This window comes from Juglans microcarpa x Juglans regia, chromosome 8S, assembly GCF_004785595.1.
Source record: "Juglans microcarpa x Juglans regia isolate MS1-56 chromosome 8S, Jm3101_v1.0, whole genome shotgun sequence".
NCBI classification, from domain to species: Eukaryota; Viridiplantae; Streptophyta; class Magnoliopsida; order Fagales; family Juglandaceae; genus Juglans; species Juglans microcarpa x Juglans regia.
Genome location: NC_054609.1, coordinates 5,462,089 through 5,482,648, shown reverse-complemented (window position 1 = coordinate 5,482,648; position 20,560 = coordinate 5,462,089). Strand labels below are relative to the sequence as shown.

Genomic DNA, 20,560 nt, shown 5'->3' with positions numbered 1-20,560 from the left:
AAACTCGGGTTCCGGGTTTTTAAAAATCGGTTTCAATTTGGGTACTAGCCCGAACTCGATTTTGAAATCCAAGTTCTGCCCCGGATATACCTGGGTTCTCAGGCTAGAACTCGAATGAACAGTCCTAATTATGCTAATTATGCTGCCATAGTTATACCCTTCACTTTGTCCCATTAACGCGGTAACACCATATGATGTCACGTGCGTGGCTTATTACAAAAAAAAAAAAAAAAAAATCCAAACATGAAAGGGAATATAGTTTTAGTTGTCATCTTCTTGTGTTTTCGAACAAAATTTTATTTTGAATATAAATTTTTTAATAAGTCATATAGTACCACATAGTAATATCACATCAATGAGGCAAAATGATCAGCATAATTAAGATGACATAATAGCAAGACTCATATTTCAAACAATATTAATAAATGAGCAAAAATTGGTCTTAGGACCAATAATATTACGTTTGGATAATGAGATATTCTAAACTATTTTGTGAATATAATGAAAAAATAATAATAGAATATTGAATAATAGTAAATAATAGTGAATAATAATTAAAAGAAAGATAAAAAGATAAAAAAATAATAAATAATAATAAAGTATTCTTTTAATCATATATCTATTTTTCTGTTCGTCGAAGCCCTCAAGTTTAAGAAAGAAGTAGATATTTTTCTCAAGTTGAGGAACCTTGATCATGTTTCGTTTGGTTACTCAATCCACCTCAATTCATTTCAATTCATCATTACAACTTTTTCATATTTCAATATAAAATATAATAAACAATTCAACTTTTTTAAATTCTAAAATAATAATAATATTAAAAAATAATATTCTAACAATATTTTATCATCTCAATTCAACTCAAGCTTTGTTTGGAAAGTAAATCCATCTCAACTTATCTCAACTCATCATTACAATTTTTTTAAATCTCAATACAAAATATAATAAATAATTTAACTTTTTCAAATCTCAAAATAATAATAATAATAATAAATAATATTTTAATAATATTTTATCAACTCAACTCAATTTAACTCAACTTAATATTTAAATATACTCTTAATTTAACATCTAAAGTAACCTTGTAAGACCCAACCACTCAGCCGCCCATTAATTTAACGAATGTTGAGCGATTCTATATATTTCGCTTTTCAATAAATTTTAGAAAAATAAATATTTGAAAGATAAAATAAATAAATAGAATTTAATGCGTTTGGTAAAAAATTGGGTTAAATGGGGGGTGCAAGTACCAAGTACTAGTGTTTCCCATAAAACATTATTAATATCATGAGGACGCGCATGCCGCATGGCGCGTGAAACTCGTGACCACCGCATCATTAACATCGTATCACCTCTGCCTTAAAAACCTCATATTCTTCGATTCAACAATGATTCGGAACCTATATGTACCCTCTCTCTCTCTCTCTCTCTCTCTCTCTCTCTCTACGTATTTAATTTCAAGAAATGATTAATAGTTCTAAAATATACAAACTTCATGCATTTTTTTTTAAAAAAAGATAAATCTAGAATTTATTTAAAAAAATATTTTTTTAATAATAAATCTAATTCTTTTTTTTAAAAAATATGCAACTTGTATACTTTAAAATTATAATTAATATTACTCTTTAATTTTTATTCCAAATTACTACATTTTCCATGTGCATTGATATGATGGAATAATAGATTTTCAAAGAGGATTTTCTAAATTACTATCTTTAAATTTAATAAAATCAGTAAAAAAACATAAATACAATATTAAATAATAATAAAAAAATCAAGAACTACGTATAGTAGCCCTCGACAGTGAAGGTGACCCCTCCTTTGGTAGATGAAGACGACTTGTAATGATCATCCATCTCGTTGTAACTCGATCTAACAGATTTGGATTTCAGATCCCATAATATTTACTGAATATTTAATACTATATGATAAATTTATTTGGATGATTATAAATATTATAAGATCTACGTTATATATTTATTGCTATTCCACTATAAAATCTAGAGTTTAAGATTTTAAACTCTTAGGCTGCATTTGGATGTTGAGATAATTTAGATGTTGAGATAATTTCAGATAATTTGAGTTGATCTATGAACAATAATGTTTTGTGAGTTATATTGAGATGTATTTGAATATAGATAAGTTAAGATGTGTTTAAATATATGAAATAGGTTGAGATGAGTTTAAATTTTTTATAAAAATTAAAAAAGTAATGAATCTCATTAATAATTGAGTTGAGATGAATTAACAACCAAACACAATCTAAGGCCTCATTTGTTTTTACAGATGATATAAGTTGAATGAAAGTTGAATAAAATATTGTTAGAATATATTTTTTTTAATATTATTTTTGTTTTGAGATTTGAAAAAGTTGAATTATTTATTTTATTTTATGTAAAAATTTAAAAAAATTATAATAATTATATGAAATAAATTGAAATTAAAAATTTTATGAAAATGAACTAAACGTAAATCCCAATCTAGCTATCAAAAGGGGTGATATACTCTACCGTGAGTTGATATTTATTTTATTGTTATTTTTGTGCATTCTGTTATTTGATATTTATATAATATATCGAGGTTATTTTAAATAATGCAATTTGTGGTTTTAAGGTTTATATTTATTTGGATAGAGGGATGCAATTCTATGCATCAGTCATTATTTATTTTTACGGCTCATATCTTTTTATAAAATGTAAAATTATTTTTTATAAAATATAAAATATTTAATAATAAATAATAACTTATGACAAAATATTTTTTTCAAAACACATGGTGCTATTCACAAATCCCTAGCCCTCGGCTTCTTAAAAAATGGATGATTCTACTCACAAATCTTTCCGATCCATTTCCAATCCCAAAGCCCTTTTTAACGGCTCCGATTTGTCCAACTCGTCGGTCGGTGGTGTGTAATAGCATCTGGACCCCACTCACAAACGGGAAATTGATGGGATGGGGGGGTACTTCCGTCATTTAATGCGTCATGCCAGTTCTCACCGTTTTGACCGTTTGCGCTTTGTCGGGAATTCTACTAATTCCACGTACCGATATCTTTCGCCACTGCCATAACATAACCTTTTTACTAAGTTGGCCACTCATTCAACACCTGTGTCTTGACTAATAAAACTTGAATGACATGGGCATAACAGTCTTTTCATGTGGGAGGACTTTTCACGCGCTTTGAAGCGTTGACTTGATTTATTTAGGGGCCACATCGGGCCCTGAACTCCATGAGCTGGCCTTTATTATTTTTATCTCTACGTTTTTGGAAAATTGCTTTGCTTAAATTATTTATTCTGACAGATTTAAAAAATAAAAAATAAACAAAGAATAAACATCATTTAAAAACTAAAAATAAAATAAAAATGCTGCAACTTTGAATGGAATCATAGAACATGAAAATATTTGAAAACAAAAGAAAAGACTAATTAATATGTCCTTGTCTATCACTTATTTTATTGGATTTTTTATTTTTTTAAGTTCTAATTCGTTAGAGACTTATGTTGCGTTTAGGTATTGAGATAATTTATAAATAATAATAAAAAAATAAAAAAATAATAATAAAATATTAAACAATAATAAAAAATAATTAAAAAGTAATAATAAAATAATGAATACTCCACTACCCAAACTACCTTATTTATTTATTTAGACAGGATTTTCTATATTAATTTGAACCCTTATAAGCAGACAAGATTTGTTTTATTTTTGTATTTTATGTTATAGAGTAAGAAATATACCGTGGGAGAGATCTATATATGGAGTGGGTCATATGATATTTATTGAAAAGTATTAAATCTCCTAAAAATAAAATTCATAAACTGATGTATTTAAATATGATTCTTTAAATTTACTTTACAGTAAAATAAATTTTACAATCTAATATATTATAACAATCTATATCAATTTTTAAACTTTATTTAATGAAACAATTTTATGAAAAAAAATATTTTTCATATTTATTATTTTTATGGAGTTTTTGGAACATTACTAAGTATTATTTTTATTATTTCATTTTGCTATATTTTATCTCACATTAAATATCAAAATTCAGATAAATTCGGTAAAATCTTGATGAGATTTGGCTCAATCTTTTGTTTGCTAAGATTCTCTTAAAAATAATGCTTTAGGCAGAAATTTTTTTTATATAAATAAATTTATAAACTGACGTAATTTAATATAATATATTAAATTATAAAATAGATATAATAAATCGTAACACTTCTCAATAAATAACTAATTTTTTTTATTAAAAACAAAACCCACAAAGCTCCATATGTCACCATAAAAACAACAGTGACAGAGTGAATATAAAAAGCAAAACTTTCTTTTCTCTTTGTCCTTTTCCTTTTCCTTTTCCTTTTCAAATAATAATAATAATAATAAAGAGAAGAGAGAGAGAGAGAGCTGATTATTTTTTCCGAGCTGATTATTTTTCCATGGAGTTGGTAATGGATTATGGGCTCCTGCATTCCTATTTTTAGCTGCAAAAAAATCCAACCTTAATTTTTCAGCTGTATATGCTAATTATATAAAATAGTCTTCATTCATTCATAGACTTATCTTCTTCATCGTCCATTCGGTTTCACTTCTCCATTTCTCTTTCTCATCTCTCCAGGTACCCTTTTTTTTCTTCTTCTTTTTCCGTCTGCTTTTTCTTTTTATTTTCTTTTTATCTTTTTTTTTTTTATTCAGTTATTAACGATTCAAATTCAGCGTCTTTACTCTGCAATTAGCTTGATTTTGATTAGTTTTCAACGTTTAGTGCTTAAAAAATCTTGATTGGTGCTTAGGAAGCTGAAGTCCCGGCGTCGATTTGCATAGGATTTCTATTTGAGGAATTCCGCTGGTAAGTTGGTGTTTTTGCCGGCTAGTGATGCAGTTTTCTGGTTTGTTTGAACTTCTGATTTATATGCATGTTCGAAGCATGCTTTTGAAATGAATTTTCTATGTATGCTCGGTTTTGATTGAGGGATTTTCCTTCCACTTTCTTTTTTCGCTCTTTGCGAACAATGTTCGTAAAGAGCGTTGAAGTTGAAATAATAACTTCATGTGTACATGATAAAATGGGATAAATATTAGTCCAATTTTTTTAGGAATTTTGATTTTTTTTTTCTTTTTATTTGTACATGCTTATATTGTTTATATAAAGGCAAATCAATAGTTTGTGCGTGTTTGACAAATTTTAAAACACTTCTCCTTGGAATTGTCCTCTAATCCTTTGATTTCGGTTGGAAGTTTATAAGATATGGTTCGCGGTAAGGTTGATTGTTGTTCCTATGGGAGTTATATATAATTTGCGGGAATTACTGCATTTGAAAAGCTTGACCTTGACGTAATCAATGAGATGTACACCGACGTATTTGGGGAATCCTTTTTGATGTTTTTATTTTATGGTAGCATGGCTAATAAATTCTAAGATAGAATGCAAAATTTGGAAAATTTTGTGCTCTTTCTAAGCTGGTACAGTTTCAAAAATTTAGAAAGGATCTTTCATCTCAACATTACTTTAATGGTTATAGCAGCTAACCTTTCCTTGGAAAGGAGAAAGTACAATTACATTTTATTTGGCCTTTCAAGGTACTAGTTGATATGCAATTGCATGTGACAAGGAGTTGCTTGAACAAATTTTTGCATGTAATAGAAGCATCTAATACTTGCGTGATTGAAACACTATCTCCTCTGGTTGGACTGCTAGAAAGATTTGTGATATTGTTAAAGTGGCTGTGAATTCCGGAAATTCAATTTTATTCATTCAGTAACAAATTCAGGAAGCTGATAGGCAGCACACACGGCCTTTACCCTGGGCCCTATATCAAAGAGCAGTAATGAAAGTATTTTTTTTCCCCTTTAGTTTTGCTGTTGCTTGCTTGTTCCCTAATTGCTATGTATCTTTTTATTAGCTTTTATGTATCTGTGAGAATGAAAGTTTCACTAATCATGTTCAATGTTTATTTGAATCGTTTGGTATTTATGATGTAGAAATGGTAACCAGTTATCTAAAGGCCTGGGCCAATCATTATGATTTTATGTATTGACAATTCCTCAATATCCTTTTTTATGAATTGCAATGTTGCTCTTCACCCTCTGCCCATTTATTTTCTAATATCTGCCTTTGATTCTTGTCTAATTCACTGTACTCTGGTTACTAGTTGGAATCCCTTTTTAAATCATTTTTGAGGACCTATCTCCCATTACGCGTTTCCTGACCTCAACCCTGCTTCAGTTTCTTTCTGATCTCTCTTTGCCTCACATTTTTTTTTTTTTTAAATTCAATATGATTTCTGCAAGGCCTGACTTCCTTAACTGATCAGTAAACAATGTCAATTTTCAACGCACTTGGATGCAACTTATATCCCGTTCCCAATTTCCCCAGCTTGACATAGATGATGATGAAGTATTTTCAAAACATGTTATCTATGACGAGGATTGATACATACAGAGAGAGAAGAAAAAAAAAAAAATCCAAATCAACCTTATGGCCACCTAACTGAAATTTGAATTCATCTACTTGCCACTCAAGGAGTTTCAGTCTCCAATAATCCTAGCCACTGAGTTGTTTTAGCTAAATTTTGTTTTAGCTCCGTCTGTGGCCATATATGTCCAAGATATATATACTTTCAAGAATTCCATGAACTAGGTGATGAATTTCTTGTAATAATTTATATGCTCATATTTGCTAATTTGATTTCTGTTTATGTGGATGTTAGATACCCTCTCAGCTTTCCTTACACTTTCTAGGTATGGATGAAGTGAAGCCTCCTCATGATGTGAAAACTGCACAAGAGATGCCTCTACAGTCCTCACCTTCGCAGGATGATTGTCATTCTCATGTTGAAGCTAATCCAGTTACCAATGGAAAAGCAGAAGCCAACAGTCAGTCTTCAGAAACTGAACAAGATACATCTGATGTTCCAACTCTGGGACAAGATCGGCCAACTCCAGCAGACCCTTCAGCTTCAAGCTTAACAGATAAAACTGATAAAATAGAGACAGGCCAAGGGGCTAAAGTGACAGAAGATTCTACAAGCTGTGGGATAATAGATTCTCCTGATAAGCAGCAAGCTCAAGACAGTTCTTCTATTGACACTGCTCATATTCAAGTGGGTGATGTGAATTTGGCTTCTGCTTTCTCTCCTGAGGTAAGGAAATCCGAAAATCAGGACCATGAAGTATCTGACGAGCATTCCTCTCCCGAGGTAAGGGAATCTGAAAATGTGGATCATGCAGCAGCATCCAATGAGCTTCTTTGGCCCCGTGCAAAGGTTGCTGATACTGCCATTAAGAAACCAGCAACAATTGTTCCTTCTGAATATGTTAAACAGGTAGATGTAAACAGAGGCAATATTGATACAACAGCACCTTTTGAATCTGTCAAAGAAGCTGTTTCCAAATTTGGAGGAATTGTTGATTGGAAAGCCCATAGAATCCAAACTGTGAAGGTATATCCATTGTGTAGTTAGTTAATCTTCTCAGTGTTAAACATGATGACACCCTTTAAGCATCAACTTGCTTGAGCTTTGTTTTATGATTGGCCTCATACTTACCTTGTTTTGTTTCTGTTGCTACAAAGTCATACCCAAAGTATTTTCAGAGATTATTATACAGTAGATGGTACGTTTGGAAAAAAGTATTTGATTTCTTGATGTGGTTTTCATGATTATGGCAAGTGGCAAATGTAGTGGTAATAATTTTGTAGTGGCAATTGCAGGAGGTTGTATTGTTGGTGCCATTTCAGTATCTATGGTAGAGGAAATGCAAGTCAATCTCCCATAGAGATACCCAATTGAAAACTTTGATGTCAAACTCTATTTAGCCTGAGAGCAATTGCTTTTTCATTTAATAAGACTGCACAAGTTTCTTTTAATGTTTGTAGAACAATTTTATTTAACGTTGAAGTTTCTATATTATGTAAGCTTTTTTCAGTTTGATTAGGAAAAGCTCTCATTTCTGATTTGCTGCTTCTGGTTTTTCTCCTGACAACTTGTTTTTTGAACATTTTCCTGGAATACGTGATGTTTTCTTCATTAGATATTTTCTGATTTGCTTGTGAAGATTTTATCGCATTGTGGATTTTGCCTCCAGGTGAAGCTTGTGGTATGTTTTGCTGTAAATAAATGTTTCTCTGGCTGTGCAGAGGCGCAGGCATGTAGAACAAGAACTTGAGAAAGTACAGGAGGAGATTCCTGATCATAAGAGACGATCAGAGATAGCTGAGGAGGCAAAAGTGCAAGTGCTAAAGGAGTTGGACAGTACTAAGAGACTCATAGAAGAACTAAAGCTCAACCTCGAGAGGGCACAAACAGAGGAGGATCAAGCAAAACAAGACTCGGAACTTGCCATGCTCAGGGTGAAAGAGATGGAGCAAGGAATTGATGATGAGGCCAGTGTTGCAGCCAAGGCACAGCTTGAAGTGGCTAAAGCCAGGCATACAACTGCAATTGTGGAGCTAAAATCTGTAAAAGAAGAGTTGGAAGCACTGCATAAGGAATATGCTTCTTTGGTGGCTGATAAAGACGTAGCTGTGAAGGAAGCTGAGGAGGCTGTTGCCGCATCAAAGGAAGTTGAGAAGACCGTGGAAGAACTGACTATTGAGCTTATCGCCACAAAGGAGTCATTAGAGTCTGCACATGTGGCCCATTTGGAAGCAGAGGAACAAAGAATAGGAGCAGCCATGGCCAGAGAGCAGGATTCTCTCTATTGGGAGAAGGAGTTAAAGCAGGCAGAAGAGGAGCTTCAGAGACTTGATCAGCAAATTTTATCAGCAAAAGAACTCAAGTCAAAACTTGGCACTGCCTCAGCCTTGCTACTTGATTTGAAAGCTGAACTAGCATCTTATATGGAATCAAAATTGAAGGAGGAAACTGACGAAGGACAAGCACATAGTGATGTTGCTCACTATGCTGAGCTACACTCACATAGTGAGCTAGAGGAACCAGGAAATAAAACTCATAGCAATATACGAGCAGCAGTTGCTTCTGCAAAGAAAGAACTTGATGAAGTGAAGATTAACATAGAGAAAGCAACTTATGAAGTAAATTGCTTGAAGGAGGCTGCTGCATCATTGAAGTCGGAGCTTGAAACAGAGAAATCCACTCTTGCCACCATTAGGCAAAGAGAAGGAATGGCATCAGTTGCAGTTGCATCTCTTGAAGCTGAGCTAGACAGGACGAGGTCTGAAATAGCTCTAGTTCAGATGAAGGAGAAAGAAGCTAGAGAAAAGATGGTGGAGTTGCCCAAACAATTACAGCAAGCAGCCCAAGAGGCTGATCAGGCCAAGTCACTTGCTCAAACGGCTCGCGAAATGCTGCGCAAGGCAGAGGAAGAAGCTGAACAAGCAAAGGCTGGAGCAAGTACTGTGGAGAGTAGATTACTTGCAGCTCAAAAGGAGATAGAAGCTGCCAAGGCTTCAGAGAAGCTGGCCATAGCAGCAATAAAAGCACTAGAAGAGAGTGAATCGGCTAGAAGCACCAATGATGTTGATTTGCCTAGAAATGTAACGCTTTCTCTTGAAGAGTACTATGAGCTCAGCAAATGTGCCCACGAGGCAGAGGAGCAGGCCAACGTGAGGGTGGCAACTGCAATTTCCCAAATCGAAGCAGCCAAGGAATCTGAGTTACAAAGCTTAGAAAGGTTAAAACAAGTGAATGAGGAGATGGCTGCTCGAAAGGAAGCACTGAGATCTGCGATGGACAAGGCTGAGAGGGCCAAGGAAGGGAAGTTAGGTGTAGAACAGGAGTTAAGAAAATGGAGGGCTGAACATGAACAGCGACGGAAGGCTAGCGAGTCTGCTCAAGTAGTAAATCCGGTTAAAAGCCCGAGGAAAAGTTTCGAGGGGATAAAAGAATCACACAATTTTGAGGTGGCACCCGATGCCATACTCCCTACTCATGGTGCATCTAGCCCACAGACACATATGCGTGGGTATAACTCTGAAAGTGAGTTATCCACAGAAGGGAGGGTTGGAAGAAGAAAGAAGAGACCACTGTTTCCGCGGATTCTTATGTTTTTGGCCAGAAGTAAGTCACGTACACCCAAGCCAACATAATTCGTCTCTGAAAACAGTATGTAAGTATAGTCTTTGCTTTTGTGGCATTAGCATACCATTTCTTTTTTGCTTTGCCGTTTCTCTCACAGTGATCCCTAGTGTTGGACTTGGTATGATGGAAAGCTAGTAAAATATAATTATGATAATAATATTTAAGATTAAAAAAAAAATTTACATGTTGGGATTTTTTTATGTATTATAAGTCAGATTCGATTATATTTGTACTTGCCAAAAGGATGATATGGCTGGGGAATTTGGAGGATGTAATAAGTCTGTTTTGTTGCTTTTTTTGATGGGGAAAGACATTTTCATTGCTTTAATGTAATATATAAGTTTTCCATGCCCAAGAATCCAAGAATCAACTCCTGTAAAAAGGTGTAGGAAAGAGTTCGAGCCTCTTGTGAGCTACCCTTATGCGTCTCATTTTTTTTTTTGAGAAAGCGTGATTGTATTTTTCTTATTTAAATGGTTTTGTATATTTTTCTTATGGATTGAAAAGATAAACTGATGTTACTTTCTGCTTATTTCAAATACATTAAAGAGCTTTGATGTTTTTCATTTAGTGGGCAACAAAATGGATAGAGATGGTAAAAGTACTCCAACTTTCTCATCATTGCAGAAACGGTTTTATCTCACTACAAAATATTTTTCATTGAGACTCTATTTGGATACAGAAACGGTTTCATTTTATCTTATCTCATAATTATAAATTTTTCAAATTTTTACACAAAATATAATAAAAAATTCAATTTTTTTAAATTTCAAAATAATAATAATATTAAAAAATAATATTCTAATAATATTTTATTCAATTTTTATTAAAATCATCTCATTTTATCTCATCATCCAAACAAGGCCTAAACTCAATTGTGACTTTCAATCTTGAACTCCAATTGATAAATTTTGGAAGCTTGTCATTTGCTATTCATTATTATTCTTCAACTTGTAGAAAGATAATTTGGTTTTTTTTTTAATAATTTAGATTAATTGTACAATTTAGTTCAAGTTGTACAATTTTTGTTTGTACAATTTATGAGAATATATCCAAGGCATCGTGAGAAGCTATATGAAGTTATATTCTACCTACAAACATGGTTTTCCAACTACATCTGTTGTAGTTTAAAGATAGAAAACATTAAAAATATTTTAAATAATTACATATATATTATATATAATTCACAAAATAGGACAAATTTATTTATTTTTTCATTCACGATTAAAGAAAACTGTGAGCTTGTTCACCAGCCTAACTATTACCCACAAAAATATATTGTCAAAGTACATATGCAATGTTGGGAGACCAAGTTGGATTCGGATTTGAGGAGTGCTACACCCACATAAGAATTACACAAAAGTAATTCTACAAACTAATTTGGTTCCATGTGAGCCATCAGATCTACATTACAATAAAAATAACTTTACAATTTGACAGACCGCATCAAGACACCAATTTGTGAAATTGCTTTTGTGTAATCACTTTGTAACTAGAGTATTTTTCTTCGGATTTACACTTTTAAGAGGCAGGGTGAGAAAGGTTCTGAATTATAGTTGTGTGCCATGGATTTGAGAGGTGTTCCACAAGGTTATCAATTGGTCCTACATGAGTCACATAAGCTTGCACAAAGAATCCGAGCATGGCTACCATTGCAAGACGTCCTGAAATGAAATACAAAAGCCATAGAAAATAAGAAATGACCTAAGAGAAAGGAAAGACAATATGTAAGAAACAATGAGCAAAAGCCATACCATTTTTAATCTCTTTCAGTTTCCAGTCACCGGCATTTTTGATGTCTTTAGCCAAACCAAGAGGATTTAGCAAAGGACCACCGGGGTATCTGTTTGGCAAAAGCACCAGAACTTTAGCTTTTGGAGTAATTGTCATAGATACTAATTTGCAATTTTCTTGGGAAAATTACCCAGGTTCTAAGCCTTCTAGTGCTGCTTCTATCCCAAGAAAAGGTCCCTCAGCTTGAGATCCGGGACTAACAAAATCCATGTACCTCTTAGTTTCAGCAAAGCTGTGCAAAAATGAAGCAGCAGGAAAAATAAGTAAAGATTACCATAGAGATAGTTGCAGAAGATTTTCAACATCATGGACACAATAGCAAAAACATTCTTTGATTATCATTTATCACTAAGCAAGGTTTTTACCACAGAGGAAAGCAAAAAATATGTAGGAAATTCATCAATTCAATGGTTGATATTGGCGGAGGTTGTACCCCATCAAGATTAGTTGGACAATGAACAGAGTTCCTGTGTTGGCAAACTTGAATTTTATTGCACCTGCATCGTACCAAAGTGGTAGATTGATGATTCCTGTCGCACGCAGTAACTGTAAAAAAGTACAACAAATATTAGAAAATGACAACAAAAATTAAACTACCTGATAGAAGTTTTCTGGAGAAGGGTATGGTGGTTCTTATTATAAACCTTACAAAAGACTGCCATGTAATGGCACATTCTTTCAAATGCCCAGAATGTTTGAACTGAAATCGAATTACTTGCATAAGTTTGAAGTTCCTACAGTTTCTGTCCTAACTTAAATGCCTAAAGTTCTTGTCCTAAAAACTCACACGAACAACAACAAATGTTCTAAAACCCACGATCTAAGCGATCTATTCCTACTGTTTGAAGACCCAAAAAATCTGTATTGGTCCTTTATATTGGGATCAGAATCACAAGTTGGTTCCTTAAGGCTAATAATGTTGCTCTCAATGCAAACAAAAAGGTCATTTCTCAAAGTTTGGAATTTCAAATAAGAGAAATACTCTAGCTACAAATGGGATTAAATAAAAGTAAACTCACAATCTGATGTGGATTGATGCAGTACATTAGATTGTACAGTTACTTTTATTGTATGGTAGATGATCACATAAACATGAAGATTTCTACTACAATCCATGCGGTCAGATTCAAAATCCCATTTTTATTCAGAATTCAGATGATAACATGGAATGGGCTAGTTCTGGGTTGAACTGCAAAGCTCATTTTGTCCTTTATAATATTGAGTACATTTGGCCACAAATCAGGACCCTTTTTACAATTAATTTTGGCGACAAGGGATGAAGATTTGGAATTACTCACATCAGTAAAAAGAATTCCAGCAACTCCGAGCATGGCAAAGCGAGCATGAACCAGCTCTGCCTGCACATACCATTTCAAGCTTTGCGGATCCTCTCCAAGCCCAAGTGGGTCAAATCCATAATCTCCCGGTAGACTAAAGGCAGAGTGAGAAGAAACAACAACAATAACAACAACAAAATCATTCGAACAAACATCTAGTCAAGAAGCAACAAAACTGAAAACTATCATGAAATGGCTCACCTTCCATCAAGGTAGGGTGGAGGGTCAAGCCCGGGTAGCCATGTAGGGCGGAGCTGAGCTCGAACCACGGTTCGGGTAATACGTGAAGTGGGTCCTAGTCTAGCAGGCCAAAATGTGTTCTTTACACCAAATGAGGGCTTATTAATAATGTTCTTACAAACAAAGGATGAAGAAAAGCATGGCTGAACAAGGAATACTCTTCCCCCTGCAAGAGCCATTTCACTCTTATTTTTTTCTCGCTCTGTATCAACAACTACAAAGACTGGAGTCTGGAGGTATTTCTAACTACGTATGAGTTATGACTACCATCCATGTAAGAAAATAACACGATAACATGGGCCCACTTATCCCAAATCCTTGAAGCCGTTGGATATCAGATTTGCAGAGATCTTTCATCTTTGTAGTAACCTTTGGATGAAAGGATTTCTGATATTTTCTCAGTTTTTTTATAACAAGGTCGTAGACAGGACTTTGTTATAAATTCTGTGAGAGTATTGGCAACTAGCCATTGTCAACTATAAATTTTGACTAAAATTTGAGATATCAACTAAAATCAAAATTTGAGATATCGACCAAAATCAAAATAAGAATATAATATTATATATTGTAATAATATTTTTTTTAATATTTTTAATATTTTGCAAAATAAATTATTTATATTATACGCCAGAACTTTATTTACAAATTTTCATGAGCATGTCCACGAGCATTTGCAAGCATACAAGTCTTCTTTAGTTAAACTTTTCTACTTCAGCACAATTTATAGACTCCGCTTTCATATTCATGATAAAAAAAGAAAAAGAAAAGAAAAGCACTGCTGAAAACACAGAAAAGAAAGAAAGAAAGTGAAGAATTGAAAAACGAGAGAAGGAATATGAACATAATAGTTTAGAAATAAACAATAACTAGTCAAATTTAGAGAAATATATAGAATTATTGTAACTTAAAAGTAGAACTTTAGATGTTTGCCTAGTTCAATGCCCACTTTCGAACTACCTAACCAAATTTTGAGAAGGCTTGTAAAAGTTCAGTTAGGCTTTGATCATTCCTCAAAGTTTGCAGCTAATATTGAAAGTAATTACATTTAAAAAATTTCGGTTGAATTGCATTTTTTCCTCTTTATTTCTATATTCTTCTAAATATAGTACAATTTGCTTCCTAAATTCAACTTTCTTCGCCACTTACCCTTCTATTAGATGAGATCGTTAATTTAGATGGGAAATCAATTAAAAGAAAGAGTAACGATACACGTGCAATTTTTTTTTTACAGTTTTTTTTTTTTTAAATCATGTTTTAAAATAAAGGTATTTATGTAAAATAATATTACTTTTATAAATTATTTTAGAAAATACAGCTCGTTTAAAATATAGTTGTATAAATTATTATAAAAAAATATTGTATGTTTATATTTTTTTAAAGTGTAGGACTCTAACTACGATAACTTAAAAACAAGTCCAAAAGTTTAATGAAAAAGTAATAACAATTTCCAAACCAAAATTAAATAACTAAAAGGAAACTAACATGAATTTTTTTTTTCAAAAAAAATAATTAAAAAAAGGATAAAAAAAAAGGTTTGGAAAAACCTAAAGGGTAATGATTCGCTTCATTTACTACTCAGCTATTTTTTTTCCTTTATGCTCTTTGAGTTTGGATTATTTTTTTTTAATTAAATTATATGATTATATTGGTTGATTAAATTTATTTTCTTCTAGTTTATGGAAGAATGTCATGTTTTGAGATTTCTAATCCATATTCAAATAAAAAAAAGAAAAAACATAACTAGATAGTAAAACAGTAGTAAAGAATGTGTAAATGTATCATTATCCAAACCTAAAACTATTACCAAACTTAACTCTAATTTTTTTTCAAGGAAGTACAAAATGAAGAAATTTTCACATAAAATACAATAAACAATTCAACTTTTTCAGATATCAAAATAATAATAATATTAAAAATTAATATTTTAATAATTTTTTATTCAACTTTTAACTTTTTATTTCACCCAACTATTCAAATCAGACCTAATTTGGCCTGAGCTTGATTTCTTATATCATCTGGAAAACACCCACTTGTTTGGGCGAGGAATTGTCATAACCGACACCTAACAACTACCGATTCGAAGGGATGCCTGATAAGACAAAATAATCATGCCTCGAGGGGTCCATTGATAAGACCGCCATCACTGGACGAGTATCTTTACAGAAACATTCCAGAGTAAAATAGCATGAACTAAAAATGGATTTCTAGCCATGATACTTGCATACTTTAGACATAATAATTCAGGACGAAAGAAGCAAGGTGATCCGAGTAATGACAATGAAATCATCTCTCCTAAAGGAGGGGTTCAGGACTAAGAAAAATATGTGATAACTTGCAGTTTTGTGAGACATGAATAAGAAACTAATCCAATTGTTGACAAAACTATAATCGATACAATAAATTATTTTGGGAGCAAAGATTTAACACTTTTTTTTATTAGCATTAGGTGTCCGAGAACAAAGTCCCGACTAATTCCATTGATACACAAGCTTTCGGTAATGAGTTTTTCGTAAATGCACCTCAGATAATTTAAGAAAAAGTTCTCCCAATCCGACAGTCTCTAAAATTTGTTTACACCCAAGAGGGTTCAAACCTTAGACCTAGAGAACCATATCACCATAACCAACGCTTATACCACTTGAGCCAACCTCTAAGGGTTAGCAAAGGTTGAACACTTAAAAAGCTGCATTGCAGTTTATGCCGCAACAGATGGAATCAATCAGAGGACAATGCATATCTAATAGGTGGGAAAGAAGATCGGGCGAATTTATATTTCAAGGTCCATCATCTGGACTAAAAAGCCTCCATATGCACATCATATTACATAGAAAACTACGCAATGATTAAAGACAGTTTATTATATAAGACTTCAGACTTCTCTCATCTCCCAACAAAAGTTTGAAATATCAGTCTAAAGCTCTACCAATTCATAGAGATAATGGAAAGAACCCAAATGTAAGTAAATCCCTAACATATCTGCTCACATCTTCGAAGGCTTGGGGAAAATATCTGGTGTGAATTTCTGTGCTGCACTCAGACTGCCCTTAATCTTCATTGCACCTCTGTATTCATTAATTTTCACAAAAGTTTGTAAATATATAAACACAATCGAGGGGAAGTGATAGAAAATAGATTTAGAAAGAAGCCCGAGAGACCACACCTCATGAAAGCAATTTGAGGATTCATTTTCCCCAAGGCAACCTTAACAAAATCCTCATCCTTGAAGGAAAACGTTGCATCAGGCTTTCCTCCTTCATAAGAACCTATAATTCAAGAAAACATAATGATGAATGTCGCATAACCCCAAAAAAGTATACTCTGTATGTGCCTTTTGAATTGTTCTGGCAATAATTGAACGCTAGTTTCTATGGCTTACAATTCGACATAAAGTTTATGGGCAAGTATAGGGCATATAAATAGCGCTACATCATTCAATTCCATCCCCAAATCTTCCGCCTATGTTATTAAGATTTTAATAAAAAGAAGATCCTTGAGCACCTCATTCAAACGTTTCGTAAATTCTCAGCAACTCTCATTATTCCTTGTACACAGAAAACCCCAAAGTGCACTGGTTATTATCAAGAGTAAGCAACTCTTACTACCCAATCTGGTTCAATTACCGCGACAAATTACACAGGAAAGTGTTTTTTCCCCTTTTCGGAAGCAAAAAGTACCACTCTTTCCGCTGTGGCACCTGTCCGAAGGGGCCTAGACGGGGATGACACAGAAAAGTGTTCTAGTTGCCGTGGAATTACACTTTTTTCTTTCAAGTTTCAATACCATTTGTAATCGCTGCAATCAAATTTACATAATTTCCGAGATATGCTGACGATGGTGCAATTCAATGACAGAAAGCTATACGCATGACAATCAATGTATGATGTTTTTATTAATTCAACAGAAGTAGAATATAGAAACAAAAAGAAATTAAGAACAGAAATCTAGAAGCCCCTAACCTTTGCTGACCTCCCCCTTCTTCAGATCAACGACATACGCTACCTCATCGAATCCGATTTTCTACAATCCGAGAACCAACGGAAAGCCTGGATCAGATTCAGATGGGGTGTCCGTGTATATATATGAAAGAGACGATATTGATCTGATAAACGAGGTCGTGCGTGTGTGGGGGGTACCTTAGGAGCGATATTGATCTGATAAACGAGGTTGATCTTCTTAGTGAGCTCTTTGCCGGCATCGGTGGCCAGGTGAAGCTTCATCTGGTCCATCAAGGCGTCGGACTTGAGCTGCTTGCTGCTGGACTCCGCCATGGCTTAGCTCTACGGCTCTACCCTCCCCAACTATCGCTCGCTCGCTCGCAATCTGTTCGATTGAATGTGCCTTCCGGGACACGAAACTAAATTCAATGCTACAGAACGGAGTTGTATGATATTGGTAGAGAGACGGTCGACGATGATGTGAGAGTTGGTTGAGCTGACGAATTAATTAAAGGATTGGGGCACGCATCTCTATGAGTTATAATTTGTAGCAGGCGAGATGACGTACATAAATAGTTTTTCCAAAACTAAATAAAAAATATAAATACATATCACTTTTCATAATATTTTAAAAAAAAAATTATTTTTACAAATTAACTTGTAAAAATAATATCATTTTACTAAAATATATTTATTTTACATTATATATTATGAAATATATTGTAAAATGTATTGTGTGGGTATCATTACTCTTTAACGTATAATATATTAATTTACGACTTGATTGTTGCTTGAGCAAAGCTCAACCAGTGAGTTTGCTTGATGTGTGCTTGACAGTAGACTTGAGTGAAGATTAGACAAATTGTTCAGTTCGCTTGATGTTGGGCTCGAGTGAAGCACTAACCTTAGTGTTCGCTCAAGCAGCTCTCGATAGACCACTCGAGCTAATGTTCAATTGCCTGTTTGCTCAAGCGAAGAACTTTGTTTTTGCCAATTAGGATTTACAGCGCCATTCTCTATAAATATGTAATATTCTTATATCTTATCTACGAATTTCAGCAGTTTTAGAGAGAGTAAAAAGAGGTAAAGTGTAACAGCATATTGTTAGAAAAAAAGCCCTACAGAGAGAGTTGAAATTGTGTGAGTAGAGATGTGCTCTTATAACTCACTGTGTGACTGTAATATCCTTTAGAATAAAATCTCCTACAACTCTATGGACGTAGGCACATTGCCGAACCACTTTAAATTCTGTGTGTCGTGTGTGTTCTTGATTTCAATACTTTTGTATTTATTTTGCTATTTGTCTTGATATCGTTGTGTGCGAGTATGGTAACTCTGTAAGAGTTTTATTTAAACTTTATGTTCCACACATCTATATCCTAATAGGTTTAGAATAGTTCAATATTTATTACTTAATTGATGAGTCACAATGGGATAAAATTAATTGTAATGAGATAAGATTAACTCTATATCTAATCACAATGGAACACAAAATTTCTAGATTTCTTAATGGTTAGAAATCTATAAATAGTACTGAGGGGTTAAGGGTTCTCACCTACAACATCATTGTGCCCTTAGCCATTGGGAAATTCTTGTGAGGTTAGGGTGATCTTTTTTTTCAAAATCAGGTCAGATTCTTTATCGATTTGTGATGGATAAATGTAAGTCTTTTAGCTATTATTATTTTATTATCATATATCATAGAATATCAAAAATCCGAGTATTAATGTTTATGTTAGAATATTTATAAGCGTGCATAACATGGGTGGCCGAAAAGTGATAGATCTGACATTTTCGACCTACAAGAAAAATAAAGAAAATGAAATAAATAGAAGACTATCTAGATTTTTAATTCAAAAATATTGGAGAGGAAGGAGTTTTCTTTCCGAGAAAGAGAAGAGAAAGGTTTAGAAAGGGCTGAATTACTATTATCAGTGACTTATCTCAAACTTATTTTTCTTAACATGATTAATATTGATATATTTGTCTTATTAAATGTAAAAAATTCTAATTTTATTGTTTTTTTTTATCTTACATTAAGTGCATTTTAGATGTAAGATAAGTTCATAAAAGTAAAGAAATATATGTGAGTAGTTGTAAAATCTCTTTAAGATGAGGCTTTAATATGTTTGAGGAATGATGAATAGTACAAAAAAATTTATTTTGATATAATAAAAAAAAAATAAAAAAACAAATTTATGAAAGAAAAAAAAAAGCAATTGTAGCAATGGTGGCAGCCAGCCACTACCGGTGGCTCGACACTTTGGCTCATGGGATCGTTAGGAGAATGAAATGAAATGAGAATTTTGTAAATAATAATAAGATAATTTGTAAATAGTATGAGATAGTTTGAGTTGAGTATTTGTTTTTGAATAGTAAGTTAAGTATTTTTTGAGTTTTGAAAAATGTGAGAGAAAATGTTGAATAAAAAAATATTATAAAGTTTAAATATTATTAAAATATAGTTTTGGAATATTATTTTTTTTTGGAAATTTGAAAAATCTGAATTGTTTTTTATTTTTTGTTTGAAAGTTTGAGAAAATTGTAATGATTAGTTTGAAAAAGTTGTAATGATTGTTTTGAGAATATTTGTATTTGAATTATGTTTGAGAAGAATATGAGATGAGATGAGATGAAAATTTTAGGATGAGATCTATTTTCAAACAAGCTCAGTGTCTAGCTACGACGGGAAGGACTAGACCAAGCTATCCTTCACATCCAAAAAAACCTTAGCCACAACTAATATTGTGTTTGGGTTGTCCCACCTCGACTGTAGAAGTAGTTGTTGTCAGTTTATAAGTGTAAGGGAAAACCTCACTCATTGAGTTAGCTTTTAGGGTTGAGAGATGCTCAAGACCATCCAACATATTGTTGGGTTTGTGGAGCTTGGTTTTGTTGGTGTGTCAACAAAATTTGATGACCCGACTTGAGAATGATGCATTATGATTTTTTGGCACTGTTCGCAGTAAGAAAAAGGCATTAGGAAGAAAGTGCTCGATGTTCACACAACAGGTGACTTGAGCGAAGCTAAGGCAGAGAATTTGCTCGAGTCTCACTTGACAGGTAGCTCAGCAAACATTAGACATACATTTTGCTTGAGGTGAGCTCGACACTCCGCTCAAGTGAATAATGTAAAAAAGTAAAAATTAGGTTTTCGCCATGTGACACTATAAATTGTGCTTAATGAACAATTTGGTACGTTCTGAGTGTTCTG

At 33.0% G+C, this 20,560-nt stretch overlaps 3 protein-coding genes across 7 annotated transcripts; 1 reads left to right on the top strand and 2 right to left on the bottom strand.

The window, feature by feature from the left end:
- The first annotated feature begins 4,372 nt into the window (after positions 1-4,372).
- Positions 4,373-10,368, top strand: LOC121244093 (protein WEAK CHLOROPLAST MOVEMENT UNDER BLUE LIGHT 1-like). 4 transcript variants are annotated; one of them, XM_041142138.1, is made up of 4 exons: positions 4,373-4,618; positions 4,794-4,849; positions 6,742-7,442; positions 8,138-10,368. In XM_041142138.1, the coding sequence occupies exons 3-4, from the start codon at positions 6,744-6,746 to the stop codon at positions 10,046-10,048; spliced, it is 2,610 nt and encodes an 869-aa protein (XP_040998072.1). In that variant the 5' UTR covers positions 4,373-4,618; positions 4,794-4,849; positions 6,742-6,743; the 3' UTR covers positions 10,049-10,368. The 4 variants fall into 4 exon arrangements, with proteins under 4 accessions (XP_040998072.1, XP_040998070.1, XP_040998073.1 ...); XM_041142136.1 differs by having other exon boundaries at positions 6,711-7,442; XM_041142139.1 differs by having other exon boundaries at positions 4,766-4,849.
- An 898-nt stretch (positions 10,369-11,266) lies between these two features.
- Positions 11,267-13,658, bottom strand: LOC121243858 (photosystem I chlorophyll a/b-binding protein 5, chloroplastic). 2 transcript variants are annotated; one of them, XM_041141924.1, is made up of 6 exons: positions 13,373-13,658; positions 13,133-13,265; positions 12,268-12,380; positions 11,965-12,030; positions 11,795-11,883; positions 11,267-11,704 (listed from the first exon to the last, which is right to left on the bottom strand). In XM_041141924.1, the coding sequence occupies exons 1-6, from the start codon at positions 13,588-13,590 to the stop codon at positions 11,562-11,564; spliced, it is 762 nt and encodes a 253-aa protein (XP_040997858.1). In that variant the 5' UTR covers positions 13,591-13,658; the 3' UTR covers positions 11,267-11,561. The 2 variants fall into 2 exon arrangements, with proteins under 2 accessions (XP_040997858.1, XP_040997857.1); XM_041141923.1 differs by having other exon boundaries at positions 11,965-12,066; positions 13,373-13,657.
- Positions 13,659-16,158: 2,500 nt separating this feature from the next.
- On the bottom strand, positions 16,159-17,915 carry LOC121244948 (sterol carrier protein 2). The gene is made up of 4 exons (XM_041143201.1): positions 17,545-17,915; positions 17,368-17,428; positions 16,572-16,674; positions 16,159-16,473 (listed from the first exon to the last, which is right to left on the bottom strand). The coding sequence occupies exons 1-4, from the start codon at positions 17,677-17,679 to the stop codon at positions 16,392-16,394; spliced, it is 381 nt and encodes a 126-aa protein (XP_040999135.1). The 5' UTR covers positions 17,680-17,915; the 3' UTR covers positions 16,159-16,391.
- Between the last annotated feature and the right edge of the window lie 2,645 nt (positions 17,916-20,560).

What these genes read in the sequence shown, in the direction of transcription:
- LOC121244093 (XM_041142138.1), top strand. Translation starts at nt 6,744, where the DNA reads ATGGATGAAGTGAAGCCTCCTCATGATGTGAAAACTGCACAAGAGATG. An exon ending in ATAGAATCCAAACTGTGAAG is followed by an intron (nt 7,443 to 8,137) that starts GTATATCCATTG and finishes CTGGCTGTGCAG; the next exon opens with AGGCGCAGGCATGTAGAACA.
- LOC121243858 (XM_041141923.1), bottom strand. Translation starts at nt 13,590, where the DNA reads ATGGCTCTTGCAGGGGGAAGAGTATTCCTTGTTCAGCCATGCTTTTCT. An exon ending in CCACCCTACCTTGATGGAAG is followed by an intron (nt 13,266 to 13,372) that starts GTGAGCCATTTC and finishes CTCTGCCTTTAG; the next exon opens with TCTACCGGGAGATTATGGAT. An exon ending in GTCCAACTAATCTTGATGGG is followed by an intron (nt 12,067 to 12,267) that starts GTACAACCTCCG and finishes ATTTTTGCACAG; the next exon opens with CTTTGCTGAAACTAAGAGGT.
- LOC121244948 (XM_041143201.1), bottom strand. Translation starts at nt 17,679, where the DNA reads ATGGCGGAGTCCAGCAGCAAGCAGCTCAAGTCCGACGCCTTGATGGAC. An exon ending in AGATCAATATCGCTCCTAAG is followed by an intron (nt 17,429 to 17,544) that starts GTACCCCCCACA and finishes CTCGGATTGTAG; the next exon opens with AAAATCGGATTCGATGAGGT. An exon ending in GAAGGGGGAGGTCAGCAAAG is followed by an intron (nt 16,675 to 17,367) that starts GTTAGGGGCTTC and finishes CTTGAATTATAG; the next exon opens with GTTCTTATGAAGGAGGAAAG.